Source organism: Vigna radiata, chromosome 6, assembly GCF_000741045.1.
Source record: "Vigna radiata var. radiata cultivar VC1973A chromosome 6, Vradiata_ver6, whole genome shotgun sequence".
Lineage (NCBI taxonomy): Eukaryota > Viridiplantae > Streptophyta > Magnoliopsida > Fabales > Fabaceae > Vigna > Vigna radiata.
Genome location: NC_028356.1, coordinates 26,415,579 through 26,431,650, shown reverse-complemented (window position 1 = coordinate 26,431,650; position 16,072 = coordinate 26,415,579). Strand labels below are relative to the sequence as shown.

General features: G+C 36.7%; 1 protein-coding gene across 2 annotated transcripts in view; it reads right to left on the bottom strand.

Moving 5' to 3' along the window:
- The window catches only part of LOC106765031 (protein VACUOLELESS1), an 18,401-nt gene extending 6,295 nt beyond the window's left edge, over window positions 1-12,106 (bottom strand). Inside the window, exons 1-15 of one of the 2 annotated variants that reach the window (XM_022782312.1) lie at window positions 11,138-12,106; window positions 9,522-9,812; window positions 7,261-7,400; window positions 7,019-7,124; window positions 6,847-6,939; window positions 5,786-5,875; window positions 5,585-5,698; window positions 5,304-5,411; window positions 5,128-5,201; window positions 4,388-4,417; window positions 2,740-2,794; window positions 1,930-2,111; window positions 1,538-1,667; window positions 1,290-1,392; window positions 892-989 (exon numbers count right to left, since the gene is read on the bottom strand). In XM_022782312.1, the coding sequence (XP_022638033.1) occupies window positions 892-989; window positions 1,290-1,392; window positions 1,538-1,667; window positions 1,930-2,111; window positions 2,740-2,794; window positions 4,388-4,417; window positions 5,128-5,201; window positions 5,304-5,411; window positions 5,585-5,698; window positions 5,786-5,875; window positions 6,847-6,939; window positions 7,019-7,124; window positions 7,261-7,400; window positions 9,522-9,812; window positions 11,138-11,923 (2,400 nt within the window). In that variant the 5' untranslated portion in view covers window positions 11,924-12,106. The remainder of the gene's footprint in view (window positions 1-891; window positions 990-1,289; window positions 1,393-1,537; window positions 1,668-1,929; window positions 2,112-2,739; window positions 2,795-4,387; window positions 4,418-5,127; window positions 5,202-5,303; window positions 5,412-5,584; window positions 5,699-5,785; window positions 5,876-6,846; window positions 6,940-7,018; window positions 7,125-7,260; window positions 7,401-9,521; window positions 9,813-11,137) is intronic. The other variant, XM_014649519.2, reaches the window with a different exon arrangement.
- Window positions 12,107-16,072: the final 3,966 nt, after the last annotated feature.

Genomic DNA, 16,072 nt, shown 5'->3' with positions numbered 1-16,072 from the left:
AAGATTATGAGAGGGATCAATCAAGCCCTCTAGAATTATTTTACAGTTTAATTCTCAAGTAATTTGATCATCTTTTAGTCTATTTGAGATCCCTAAATAAGGATTGGGATGGATTAGGACAGGTATTGGTAGTAGTTATCCACTATCCATGCCCCCCAACAAGATTCACCCGTTATATCTCGCTTAAAAAACATGTGTTGAATTTGTTATACTTACAACCATTGATACTTCTTTACTTTTATTATTTTGTAAATTTTAGATAATATTATTTAAAAATAATTCTCTAAAATATAAGTTCAAATAAAAATTAAGCTATAGTATAATCCAAATAAAAGTGCAGAATAAAGTTTAATAAAAAAAAATTAATTTAATAAGTCTAAATAAAAAACAATAATCTGAGTTAAATTTTAACAATTCTTTGATTGTTAATGTTTTGGTTACTTGATTCTCAACAAAAATATTCAAATAAAGATCAGGTATTACGTATCCGCAAACTCAGGCACCCGTTAAGAAGCAGATAATTAAAATACATCTAACCCATTTAGTATCTATTGTGGATTTTTCAAACAGAAATATGCGGAATGTTTTTTGTCATCCCTATATTCTTTCATGCTCAGGACCAAACATCTCAAGCAATAGACTAGATATTTGGAAGTGAACTGAGAGCATAGCTCTCCTTATGCTCTCACACCTTCTTAGAATGAGTTTTTAAACCTTATTTAACCCTACAAATTCTGTTTGCAAGATGAGAATTATATTTCTAGTTGATGTGGAATCTCAAACAGTAACATTTCAAGCTATTAATTCAAAAACCTCACAACGGCTCATGTTGTTGGATTAAGTTAAGATGAAAAATAAAGAATTGTGTCGATTGAGACAAGCACAAAATACCTCAGCTCTTTCTCGAGGGTCTGCAAGTTTTGGGATATATTTAATGGCTTCTGCCTTTTCGTCTGCTTCAATGCATGCCTCCACAAATGGCCTAAAACCTATCGATACCAGAACATGTAGGTATTGAATGTTAGAGTAGTAATGAGTTAGTACTAGAAGCCAGCATAGCTGAAATAAAGAAGTTCATTTCCTCTGCACTGAAATATAAAACAAGGAGTCAAAATGATTGATTTGCTCTACTCTAACATTTCATTGACATCCAAAACTGTAAAGTATAATGCTGAACTCTCCATAGTGATGATAAACATCTGTATCTCACCCATTCATTGCAGATTTGCAGTCTAAACCTACCAATTCCCTACAAATTATAAAATCTAAATATCAGTCTAAAAACTTACCAATTGGAGGTTTCTTCTCCTTTGAAAATTTTTCTAGGGCAACCCAATCCTTGATTGTAGCCAAAGCAAAAACTTTAAGCCAATACCACCTCTTCTCAGACACCTGAACAGAGCAACGAAAATCGTGACTCAAGAACTAATTTACAGAGATAGAAGGGGTATTACAAGAGTTATTATTTTAATATTTTTGGATTTTGTGCCAACAAATTATTAATGCAGATATGCACTAATTAATGTAATTTACCAACCTTAAATTCTGTTTTAACTTTCATTGCAGCTCGATGATTTCCCAAGACAATACAAGTACGGATTGTATCATTTATACTAGAATCCACAAAAATGGCCTGCTTTGTAGTAACTTCAAGTTCATGCTGAATTCTGCAGTAGCAAAAGTGTTATAATATTCCTCTTGATCGCATGAAATGAATATTTACTCAACCCATACCAGAGTCAAAAAACTTTTTTCCAGAAATATGTGAACAGCCTCTTCTTATATATATATATATATATATATATATATATATATATATATATATATATATATATATATATATATATATATATATATATCACAAAAAGCCTAACAAATGAAAGGCTAGATTATTTTATAGTCCTAGTGATTTGAAAAAAATAGTCACACCTTAACAGTTTTGCATGCTCCTCAGCTGCCTTAGATTCAAAGATATGCTCCTTGGTTTCAGCAAAAAGACTTTGTGCCTTCTCAATAAGTTTTATTCGAGGACCATGAAGTGGAGATCCTTTGCTTGCCATCGGATTTTTCCCAAGTTCCCATGATTCTTTCCACAAAAGAAATGCCACATCCTACAAGGATTGACTTTAGACTAAATCCCAGAATTCAAATGAAAAGCATGTTGAGCATACAAGGATATATGACAGACTTAATTAAATCCAAAATATCAGGCATAACAATTATGACTATAAATTTCAGACGCATGCAATTATTAAATCATGCAAAAATTGCAAGGCAGAATCAATAGTAGACTACCGGCACGCTCAATGTAACAGGCAAATTTGGAGAGAAAAGGAAAAAGAAAACAATAAAATGCTGGGTAGTCAGTATATGTGGATAGACAAATAGTCAATTCCACACAAAAAGTCAGACAGAATTCACAATAACCATAACACCCATATGTTGTTCATGGTATATTTGAGCGTGAGGCTATAGGGGGAATAGAAAAGGATTAAAACATAATTTCTAATGATATTTTTTGCAATGTAATAAAAGAATTTTACCATAAACCTAATATCCTCATCTTTTATTTACTTTGATAACATTATATAATTCTTAATTTAAAAATAAAAAAAGTTGTCTTCTCCCTACTTCCCTTTCCCTTCAAAACTACACATGGCAAATAGCAGATGTTCTCTCATGTACAGATTCAAAATTAGAAACTACACATTCAAATCATGGCAAAGAATGAAAACATACTTGAAGTTGCCCAGTTGATAAGAAAAAGTCCTTCAAAAATTCATGTTTATAGAACCTGAAATTGAGATGTGGTCATTATTCCAGGATGCATCTCCTTTTAACATTAATGATTCAAATAAGAACACATGAACACAAGTATGCCAAAACAAAAACACAAACACTGATATAGCAAACGCTGTTCATCTTCTATTTTAAGTGCTGCGTTTCCCCCTTCTCTGCCTTTTTTCCTTATTAAATGTGTACCTCCCAACTATACCCCTTTAAGACATAGTTATTAATGGATGGGTGGTATGTTTCCCCCTTCTCTGCCTTTTTTCCTTATTAAATGTGTACCTCCCAACTATACCCCTTTAAGACATAGTTATTAATGGATGGGTGGTATGTTTTAGGCGATTGAATACGCAAAAACTAGGATAGTAGCAAGAAGAGATCAAAAATCAGGAAATTGTAGAATTACAATAGAGAAATATGTATGTTTTGTTGATCAATATTAATAAAAAAGAAGGATGCTTCTTCACAGCAGTTAACAAGGATAGTAGTAGCAAGAAGAGATTAAAGATCAGGAAATTAGAGAATTACAATAGAGAAATATTTATATGTTATTGATTAATATTAATAAGAAAAGGAGGATGCTCCTTCACGGCAGTTACTACTTCTCAATTGAGTCCACAAATCCAACTCAGTTTGAGAATATTTTAGCATCCTAACATACAATACATCTTCCTATTAACTCCAATTCTAACTACCTTGCGAGTGGATTCCTAACTACCGCAAATGTCATCCAACTGTTAATTTTTTTTCATTTGTTCTTTTGCACATAGGCTTTCCACGCCCTCTTCCTGAAGTTGAGGTCCCATCACACATTGATTACTTCAAACCATGTGGCTTTGGTTTTGGTCATCTTAAGAGGATTTCTGTTTAGGCTAAAAGGCATGAATATTAAATATACAAAGGTTCATATAAGTATATTAAAGATAACCATCATAATTAACCTATTTTCCTTTTTCTAATTCATCAGACACGGTTGCACTAAATATTTCAAATCATGTATTTTAAGTTATGCTTAACGATCAGGAACAATTACACCTAGCAAAAACTATGAACGGATTCATAAAAGCTACTAACATCCTGACATAACATTGACCCTTAGAGCACCCTTGGGGTTACTTGTCCCTAAAGAAGCAAAATGAACATTGAATTGTACTGTAGGACCACAAGAGGCACTAAATAGTAGCCAGTGATGCATGGCACCCAGTAATGGTTGTGGCAAGATTATTTTTAGCTATGCCTATGGTCTCATAGTCAGTCCCATGCCCAAGCACAGAGGGACAGCTGCGTTAAACCCTCAACATTCAACTTAATAACAATCAAAACCCAAAATGTGGACAAAGAAGGCCACTTTAAGGCCAATGAGCAAAGTAGATTGCATGATTTTTAGTTCTATTAGAAGGGCTAGAGAAAAGCCAAAACCAATAGTGGAGAAAATTACTAAAATGGAATTCTGGTAGTGTAATCATATATGGCTGATCTCACCTAGCAGGATAAAGCTAGTGTTGTTATTCTATTCTAATTGAACATATCAATCCCACCACCGCATACAATAGGATTTGGGATCAGTGTGAGTTTCAACAAGAACATAGGGTCCGACCTGAATGTCACTTTATCTTTTGGCAGTCCCCTACAAACATCACAACTTTTTGTAAAAATATAACAGAATGCAAACATGTAAAAGTGACAAAGCGGGCTGCATAGCAGCCTTTTATGGACTAGATGCACACTTCACCAGTATGGAAGCAAAGCGATGATAATAAGATCTCCAAGGAATTACAAAATAAGACAATTACCTCAAACCTTAGATGACAGTAGAAATGCTTTGTGACCATAAAAGAAAGACTGAGGCAGGTGATTTAGAGCAAACAAAACATTTTGAGAATTTTTTGTGTAACATGTAGGCAAACTTGGACAGAAGTACAAAGGTTACACTGTAAATAAAGAATGTGACAAGATTGTCATCATTAACAGTTAACAGAATTTCCAAGAGTCTGTTGGTAGAATTCAACTTAAAATGTAGTATTCAATTACTATGTTCCACATTGGCTAGAAATTTCATCAAAATATTCCTTATAAAACTTGGGCAATCCCTTTCCCTTGAGCAGGTTTTTGGAAGTTTGCTAAGTCTATTTCTAAAATTAGATCAGGCTTTTGGAGTGAGTTACGCTTGGTTCGTTATCATAATGCAATAACATATAGTTTGTCATTACATTAAAAAAACTTTTGTAAGCATCTTATTTTCTTTATTTGGTTAGGAATTAGCTATGGCCTTAATATTATATAACCTGGAGGATCCACACTGTCTTGCGTTCTGGAATATGGTTCAAGATCACATACCGTGCATAAGTTACAAATAAGTCACGTGCTAAAGGTCGGGCTTGTATAGTGCCAAAGAACTCCAATGGCTGCCTCTGCATCATGCATAGAAGAATCGAGCATTGGAAATAAACTCATGTTACTTCATACTCATCACACAATAGACTATAAAATATTAAGAATTCATGAACCAATACCTTTTGCCAAATATGAAAAAGTACAAGATAAACAAGATCTGTATCCCCACATTCAGTCCCCTTCATCAAGGCTATATCTTCTTCACCAATGCTTAACAGGAGAGGAACCTGAACATAAGAATTAATGAGTACAATAATAAAATAGCCTTGGATAAAACATGGTAGACAGGAGATACAAGCCAACAAAACGGGTTGAAAGATGCATGGGAGGCGAGGTGTGAAGATTAATAAGCCAATAATTTCAACATGTATCTATAAATACAAGAGAATCAGAATAGCACCTGTTTTGATGATCGAGGCTCGTGTTCAACAAGTAAGGCAGCTAACTTCCGTCTGCCGCTTTTGTCTGCATGAGCCGCAACAGCTGCATAGGATATGCCTTTGCACAGTTTTAACTGAGTAAAAAAAACAGAAATTTCAAGCATTAGTGCAAAAAAATAAATAGAATGATCAAACAGTGTTTGAAGTTGGGGGAGGATAACCTTATCCAGCAGAATCTCCAAAAGAGCTGCATCAGGAATCGCCAATGAAGCAGTTATCTTTGAGCATGCCCAGTGCATTATCACCACCTCCTACACAAAAGCAGTTGCCAAAATATCAAACTCACGTGTATACTTAAAGAAGACTGCTAATGTGCTGATGATATTAATGGCAAGAGGGAGAGAGGAAGAGAATAAAGCAATCTATTTAGTTGCTGCAGTTGTTAGATCCACATATTATTTTCACACAAGTTCAGTTGTACTCCTATACTAAACACATGCATGTAAAGTAGAGTAGTGACTATCATACCACTGAGAATGTTCCACCCAGCGCCCACCCATAACATGTGATTGAAAATAACAGCATGGTTATTTTATATGCTTTGGACAAATATAAATATGGTTAACTTTTTATCACAAAGGTTTAGGGGCAAAAAAAAGTGATTATATACAACTGTCAGATTTGTGCTTGTAACAGTTACATTACATGTCTCACAAGTGGTTAATTGCATCATGAGGTTATTTAAACTTTGAAATGTCCAATAGTAGTTAATTTTATGTGACAAGTGGTTAAGAGTGAATGTGATTGAGTACAATTATCAATACTTGTGGCAGTAATGCTAAAAAATATGCCTCACGAGTGATTAATAGTGTCATGGAGTTATTGAAATGTCTAATGGTAATTAATTTAGGTTAGTTCAGTGTTCAGGTTCATTAGTTAGGTCCAGGTTCAGTTATAGGGAAATCGGCATCTGTGCCTTCATATGCACCCCTCCACCCGAGGTAATGGACCTCCCCTCCATCCAATTGTGTATAATGTAGAAAGGAGGTTCCACATAGGTAGCATGGAGAACAATTTGGAGAGTGTAGTAGAAGAGGTTGTTATGAAAGAGAGATGGCACTGACGGACTGGAGACTTGGCAGCACAAAAGGGATAGTGAATATGAAGAGAATGGAGGGACGTAAGGAGCTATTGGATGGATAATAAGGAAAATCAGAATGGCTGCACAGCCAACAAACAAAATGCCAAACTATACAGTCATTCATACAATACACAAACTTACTTGATTCATTCCAAGATATTCTGATATTTTCAGTGCAAGCAGATGTTGGTGAGCATTAATCAGGCGACCGATCAGAACAGATGGTGTAAGCAACTGATGGCAATAAGCTAATTCAGTACAGTGTCAACACAGGCAATTTCAGCACTGAGATAGACAAGTAAGCCTTAAAAACCTTGTATTGCTGAATACTAAGAGGAATGCCAATCTCAGGGCTGCGTACTGCATTCAAGACCCGCAGAATTTTACACATCTCTTGGATACGATCACGTTGAAAATTGCTGCCAAAGTCAACTGGATATCATTACCGAGAGCAAATATCAGAAAATGTGTGTCCCTCTTTAGTCTTGAGACATTCACCATCGACAACAAAACATTTTTCAATAAATATCACCAGTATATCCAGATCAAACTCACCTACAAAAGGCCTGCCCATAACTGGCTGCCCTTAAGAGAGTTTGCTGGCGTGAAATGTCAAATTCATGACCTGCAGCATCAACACAAGCTTCAACTGCCTCAGGAAGAGACGATCTTATCAATCTCAAATTTTCATCAGCCTGGGGAATGACAATAAAATCAGAATCTCATTTATAAGAATGAACAGTTTGATGATTGCATAATTAAAATCCAAATGAGCCTCACACATCAACTAAGATCCAAATATAGTAAGGTCTTTTTTATTGATTTTAATACCAAAAACAAGTCATAAATCATATACAAAAATTCTTATTTATTTGATCCACCAGTTTCCTTTTTGTTGTATTAAATTATAAAAAGTAAATAAATGAAGCAGATTCAGTGAGCCAAGTTTACCCACCATTTCCATTACTGGAAAAAGTAGGAATTCTTCTCTTCCTTCAAAATGAAGTAAAGTGTATATTTTGTTATCAATAAAAAGCAATGCTCGACATTTTCAACTCTAATGATTTAAAATATACTGGGTTAGTATAGGAAGCTTTAAAACCCTAAAATATTAACAATAAGACATATTTGAGCATTCAATTTAGTTGTTTACTAAAAACACTAAAATAAAACCAAAATCAGTTAGCTATGTTACAGACTTTCCACAAATAGAACAGCATCAGAGTGCTCAACAGAGAAGAAACTAGTGAATCCATATATTTAAATAAAAGGCTACACCAAAACAGTTAACACAGATAGATTCTTGGTAAGAATTAGCCTACCAATCTATGGCTCAAAGCAAATCTAGTAGCTCCTAACTACAACAGACAAGCAGAGCGATCCTATTAAAAGAAGAAAAACCAATCAGATTCATTTCTAAAGATTCAAAATTAACTTCCTTTTCAAATTCTTCATAACATTTTTTCAAACAAAAACCAAAAAATTAAAACTAATTCTCAATAGCTGGCACTTAGCAGTGACTAAATATCTGAATTTAATAAATGGCAGTGATTGAATTCAGTTAAGACACTATCAGATAAGGCAATGGGTCAATCCTTGAAGATATAGGATACACTGAATTTAAGATGCACGTTCAAAAAATTCAAACGAAGAATGTATATTTGTGAGTGAATTGTATATTAACATACTTTTTACAAGATTAATTTTAAGTGTACAGCTGTCATTATTGATCAATTACACCTTTTTGAAATACCAGTATATATGTTTTCTATTATATAATAAAAGTATAAAAATATATAATACAAATATGCAATACATAGTATATTAAAATGAAAATATACATATTAAAGTAAATAATATAACAATGAAATATGTTTTACACAGTATTCAAGTATTGTTACTCAACAGAGACACTTAGTTTCGGCACATTGTAATGTTGTCTTTAATATTCTAACTAACTCCATGTCAGTTGAGTCTGCCAAAAGTAGCTTAGATTTTGTTACAGGCCTTTCAGAGTTCTCTAGTATATATCTGTTTCAGATCAGTTAGTTAGATAGCTTTATATGCTTGTTTTACACAGTTACTCATGGCATACTCCTAGCCATGGCCAAGCACTTTCAAGAAGAGTTGAAGTCATCTGTGGAAGATAGGTCTAGACTCTTGGACTAAGAAGAGTTTCTCACTTTTTGTTTATGGATTCGTATTGTTATTGAGAACTTTATTTTGGATATTAGTTACTTTCCTATGATGATGTTTCGAAATTCAACTATGGAATTGCATTGTGTTGATCTTTATTTGTTATTTCATGTCCTGATACTTTATTATTAAAAAAAAAATATGTTGGATTTGTCAAATTATGTTAAGCATATATAATATAATTTTTATTCTTTTTATGTAAATTGGGTAAATTAGTGACCAATAGTCCGACCATTGACACATTGGCCTCGTACCTTGACCAGGTCAATGACCAAGATATTTTCACAACATTAATTAATTTCGTCTGCAAGGACAAAAACGGGGATGTTGAACAGCTCCGAATCTAATGATGCAGCACCGCCACTATTTTAAGTGCTTTCAGAAAACATGTACCCAAACCATATCAGATATTTTAATATTTATTTTTTGAAATAAAAGGATAATGGATACAGATAGGAAACATATCTTTCATGTATCAGTATAGGAGGCAAAAACTTGTAGATCGGTGCATAAGAGATTGACAATTTAACATATATTCTACGTAGAAGAAAAAGCTATAGAAATCTAGAATGATGATCAGTCTAGAAAAACTAAAATAATTGCAGAAATAACCTCTCTACCTTGGCACTTCGCCTATCAAAATGATCCAGGGCATCATATAATAAAGCAGCAGGGGATGTACTTCCAATTGTGAATATTGAAACAGTGGAATCAGGCACACGCTGTAGAAATTCCATACTAGTGTTGGACAATATCCTCACTCCATCACACTCGGGTATAAGAATTATTGGTTCATCATAAAGGTAGTGAACTGGCTCTCCATCAGGACCCATCATTAAAAGCATATCATCCCAGTACAACAGCACAGCATCCATTCCACACCAAGCAATCTGTTCTGGAGGAAGGGCTGACTGCATGCACACAAGCAATTAGTGTTAAGAGTGCCATGGAAACTACCGATCCAAACGTAATGAGAATGACAGGATAAAATGGTTTATACATACACAAAACTAACATAGCAAATGGAGTAGAAAATTCATAACAGAGAAATTATATACACATGGCTAAGTATCAGATACATCCCTTTTTGTTTTAAACAGGAAATGCCAGTGGCAATAAAATATAATTTACAAAATAACATCAGTTTGCAATAAAATTTACAAAATAACGAATTAAATTGATGACACAAACAAAATTCAAACTTCCACTACACACATACAAACAACGGATTCTTAAGCATTATGACTTTCTATATTCTACAAATTTGAACATACACAAATACAACAATTTTAATACATACAAGCTCAACAATCTGCATATATACAAACACAAGAGTTTGCACAGAGAAACAAGTAGAATCTACAAATAGTGTGTCAATTCTATATGTATGTACACACAAAATTGTCAAACTCAAGAGTTTACATATACGCATGAGAGTCCAGTAAAGAGTTTACTTCACATGAATAAAAAATTATATGATGAAATGTGCTATGTTATACTGCTTGTCGTCGTATGTTTTACGGCTTGTATTTGGGGAAAATAGAATATTGGGTTGGAGACTGATGTTTTAAGTATGGTTGTGTTGTCTCACCATAATGAAATGTGTTTCATTTTCATTGCGATGTGTTCCTCCATGTTTAAAAAAGCACCTATTAAAGTTCTTTTAATAGGTGCTTTTTTGTCGGATCAAGACCATTCGAAGATAACTATCAAGTAATGACTTGACATTACTCAACGTTTGACTACATTCACCCAAAACACATTTCCTAAGGAATGTACCATGTCCAAGATTAAAAACTATGGTCACCACTCACCAATTCAGTTTCATCACGATTGTTGACATAACGAAAAAGTTACAGACAACTGTGCTATGCAGTCATGCAGACAGAGACTAAAGAATCCTTGACATTATGGCCAAACTCATGGTCATGGATTCTTTTCTAAAACCATCATCATGTTCCACAAACTACATGAACACCTCCCAAACACATCAAACGTAGCATGCATGAACAAACACACTTGTTCTGACACTTCTTTCTTTTCGTTAAGCATTCTTAAACCGTACAAAAGTCGTGAGCAAGAATATGGGTTACTAGCATTTCTCTAACACTCATTTCAACTTCAACACCACAAACAATCCTACACTCAGACCAACCCATAACAACACACGCAATTATCCTAACAACAGACACTCATTTCAATTTCAATTTATCCAAAGCATGATTCCAAAACCCACCTCGCACTCCCTCTCAATGATAACGCCAGTCAAGTCCGAAGTAGTCACCAAAAGCCTCCCGTCATGCGTAAATGACGCGAGCCACTTGCCGTCGCGTGAAACCACCATCTTCTGCAGCGGTCCACGCAGAACTCCCTCCCCGAGCCTCTGGACGCCATCCTCCTCCACAGCAAGCACCACAGCGTCATCCACGCCTAGCAAAACTTCAACATTGCCCGAAACCGTATACTGCGGCTCGATCACCGCCATACAATGAGGCATCTCATCGATCAGGGGATCCGCGAGCTTCACCGCCCTTGGGTTCTTGAAATCCGCGATGCAGAAAAGTTGGTTCGCCTCGGTGATGCAAACCAAGCCGTTACCCCAAAACGCGCAATCCGCAACGTTGTCCTCGAAGCACTCTTTTCCTAGAGAGAGGTTAGGTTCGAGCAAGTTTGCGTGGACGTCATAGCGATAGACAGTGCCGTCCTGGACAACGCAGAGGAGCGTCTGGTCGTCGGTCCAGGACATTCCAATGAGGCGGCCGCCAGAGTGGCGCCAGACGGCGTCGGCGAGGGGGCGGCCGGAGGAAGAGAAGAGGCGAAGCTTGCGGAGGGCGGACTCAGCGTGTAGCTGGACGATCTTGGAGTCGTCGCGGATGACAGCGACCGGGCCGCCGAAGGGTGCAACGGCGACCTTGGTGCGGGCGAGGTCGACGTGCTTCCACGGCATAGGGTAGAGCTCGGGCTTGCGGTAGTAGCGGTTGTAGAGGAGCTGCCACTCCGCAGCGACGGAGACATTGGCCATGGAAGGGGTGGGAGAAAGAGGGCAATGAGTTAGGGTTTGGGATTGAATCAGAGATTGAACACTGAATCAGATATTGAACATTGAATCAGATATTGAACATTGATCGATCGATCGCACCGTGGCAGCGGTTCAGGGGAATTGGGAATTTCTTCCTAATTTCTTATTTAAATGTTAAAAATGTGTAGTGAGACATGAGATATGTGAACTTTCTTCTTAATTTTATTTTGTTAAATATATGTTTTACTCCTCATATTTGTTTCCATTCTCAATTACGTTCTCATGTTTTTTTTGTCCCAATTGCATCTAAATTTGGGGCAATTAAGCTCTCTCCGTTAACTGGCCAGTAACGCCGTACGCACTGTGCTGAGCTGTAATGGTCCTTCAATGTTTAATTTAACTGAGTCGATTACGTGGCATTTTGTAATTAAAAAAAATTATTTAATCAGTCGCTGGCCATCTCCTCCAAAACGTTTTCTTCCATCACGCTCAAGAGACACACTCTCATACACACTCCACCCGCTGGCTCTTCAAACCTGTAACGACCCTAACAAAATTCACACACATTCCCTTCATTTTTTTTGGGGACAAACACAACTCTTCCAACAGAGGATCTCCTCATTATCGGCTCATCTTTCAGTTTTTCCATCCATTCTTCTTCCACAAGATACTGAAAAGAAAACCAAGGAACCCACCATTTTCCCTGGAACTTACCTTCTCCTTCATTCATCACCAGAACCATATTCTCAATCACACACACCACGCCTCATGGTCCAACACGCAGACTCTCAACTCCTCTTCTCCACCCACTCAACCAATCCATTTCTCAACCTTACTCATCATTTTCGGGGAATCTGAGAAGCACCATCGCTCAGATTCTCTCACCCTTTGTGTATGCATCCAATAGATTCAAACCAAAACAGAGAGACAAAATTAACCTCCATCTCCATCACGATTTCTATTTGCTATCCTAAACCATTCCCAAACCCAATCTAGTTTGACACCCTCTTCATTTTATCTCAACAACACACATCAGAAAACCATCTTTCCCATCATCTTCGACCCAAGCGCTTTGAGTCTCTGCTATGGATCCCTCTGTTGTGCCTAACCCATAACCACCGAATCACATCGTTCCCAATTCCTCACCTCTAACAAACCCACTGCTCACCAGAAAAGAAAAAAAGCTCCTTCATTCTCTGTCAATGTTAACAAACTGATATCCACCAATCACAGAGCCAGATTCTCAATCGCAGATCACGCCTTACCTTCTTCTTCCATCTTCATCACCCTATAACGTCATCTCGTTACCTACAAATCCCAACAGAACAACCACAATCAACCTTACCCACTCTTACGGCACTGTCATCAACGGTTCCCCCAAAACATTGATTCCTCTCATCTGCAAGGAGAAAAAAAAAAAAAAAACAACCCAACCCCAACCCTGAGTTAATCTCGGTGCAACCACTACAACGACTCTAGCATAGCCATAACCCAAAATCTTCGCATCTGTTATAACTGTTCTGGAAATTGAATCTGATTTTGGCCACCGCGACAACCCTGTTGCGCGCATGAACAGCGGCTAGTCTGGCAGAGGCAACGACGTTTAGTCTCCTTGGTGGCAGCGCTCTCAAATTCAGAGAAGGTTAAAAGCGGTGGCGTTGTGGCCGGCGACCACCTTAGCCTCCCGGGCCGCCACGGTGCTGGCTCGGTGGGTGAAGGCGACGCACGAGAAGAAATGGAGGAAGGGTCAAGTGTTGGGATTCGACGGTGGTTCTGGCAGCACGCAATGTCACCGGTGACGCCATCGTCGAAGGCTCGTGGCAAAGAGGACGAGTGGTGGAGATGGTGGCCTTGGGATTCGTTGGCTGGGAGGATGGAGAGCAACTCATTGCCTCTTTGTTCTGAATGTTAGAATGAGGAAAGAAATAAAACGTGTCACGTAATTGGCTGATTAAATCATTTTTTTTTATTACAAAATGCCACATAATGGACTCAGTTAAATTAAATATTGAAGGACCGTTACAGCTCAGCACAGTGCCTATGGCGTTACTGGCCAGTTAACGGAGAGGGCTTAATTGCCCCAAATTTACAAATATTAGGATGCAATTGGGACAAAAAAAAACATGAGGACCTAATTGAGAATGGAGAACAAATATGAGGACTAAAACATATATTTAACCTAATTTTTTGAAAGGCATTGGCCAAAAGCAACTGAAATAGAGAAAAATAATCATTTAAATAAATAAAAATACAAAAATATGTTTTTCAGATCATTAGAATTAAAAAGGAGTACATTTTTTCTTCATTTATTTTCTTAAAGGAAAAATATAGGAATCTTCAAGTGAAAAGATTCACTCAAATCACAAGGAACTTATGTTCTCCTATTTTTATTTTTTTTAAATCCTTTTTTGTTCATTTTAGTTCCCGTTTTTAAAAGTGTAAACTTTTAATTTCTATGATATGCAAAATGTATCAAATCGATCCTATCCATTAACCATGTAAGAACGGCGTTAAATGTTCTTATGATATGACAAATAAGTTATCCAACGTGGTAAAATGATATGTTATATTAAAGACAGATATGTAAAATGGAAAAACTTTGGCTACCACCACGACACCATGGTGGCATCCTCCAACCCTCCATTGACGCCACTTGACTTGCCAGCCACCAACAACCACCATGGCCAGCCCTCCATTGACACCACTTGCCACCCACCAACAACCACCATGAAACCCTTGATCCACGAATCAAAGGAACCCAAAAGACAAAAATACAAATTCATGAAGAACAATCAAGAAACTAAATATCCTTCCTTTCAAACTAAATTATTCAAGGGAAAAAAACTAGCAGGAATCACTGCCCTAAATCAGATTCCCAATTCCTAAAACCCTAATCGTAGAATCAAGGATCTCAAATCATTGCACCACCACCTGTAGAGGAAAACAGAGAAAACCCAATCCCAAAATCAGAATCGAAAACAAGAACGGAAAACCCACAAATCTTCAAATGGAACCCTAAATCACGAGACGTGCCAACAGCGAGCACAAACCCTTATACTGCGAAGTCGCTAGAGTCGAAACCTTGCGGTGACGCCACTGCTGCCACCCCCACGAACGGGGACCGCCACGCCGCAGAGACGAAGTTGCGTCGGCCTCCCTTCCTTACGTGAAACGAACCTGAACCGAGAAGAAAGGAGAAGAGGAAGAATGGCTAATGTGCCGCAGTGAGCCACCTGGAGAATACGAAGACACCGTCATAGTCATGCCCTCTCCACGTCGTCAAAGTTGCGCCCTCTCCACGCCGTCGTCGTCACCTCCAAATGTCCCAGCCCAGGATTGGGTATTTCTGCGAGAAGAAGAAGTCACCCAGGATTGGGTCTTTCTGTGAGAAGAAGAAGAAGTCACCCAAGAATGGGTCTGCAAGAAGAAGAAGAAGTCAAGTTTGGGAAAAGTTTCAGATATTACACTAAATGTCACGTCAGCATTTTTTTACAGATCAACTCCTCACTAATTTCACCGTTATCAATTTTAACACCGTTAGACGGATAGGACTGAAGTCAAATAAATTTGATAACATAGGGACCAAAGGTTTACACTTTTAAAAGCGAGAACTAAACTGAACATCAACACTTAATTTAGGGACAAAAAAGGATTTAAACATTTTTCTTTTTACCTTATCTATTAAATGTTTAAAAATTGTTTGATCTTTATAACCTTTGTCTTCTGTTTTTATACTACCTGTTTTGTATGATATACAAGTGTATTTATTTAATTTATTTAAATTATATTAATTTATTTGTGAATAAAGTTTTGATTTTTATTTTGCACTCTTGTGCACAAGTAATGAGAAATTACTTCAATTATATGCAACTTTATGCAAAGGTTGGAACTTTAAAAGAAACATAACACATCAATCTTGATCTAGATGTTATATAGTCTCCCCTCTTTGGATTTATTTGGTTAACAACTGAATGAATAAGAAAGACAATGGCAGGAATGACATAATTGATTTAGGTTTTATTCCAAATTTGGCTAAAAATTTTATCCCATTATAGTGAAACTTCAATTGAGAAAAAATAAATATTTGTTTGGTTTATTGAAAACATTAATTTAAATAAAAATATGTTCATCCAAAGAATTTTTATTTAATTT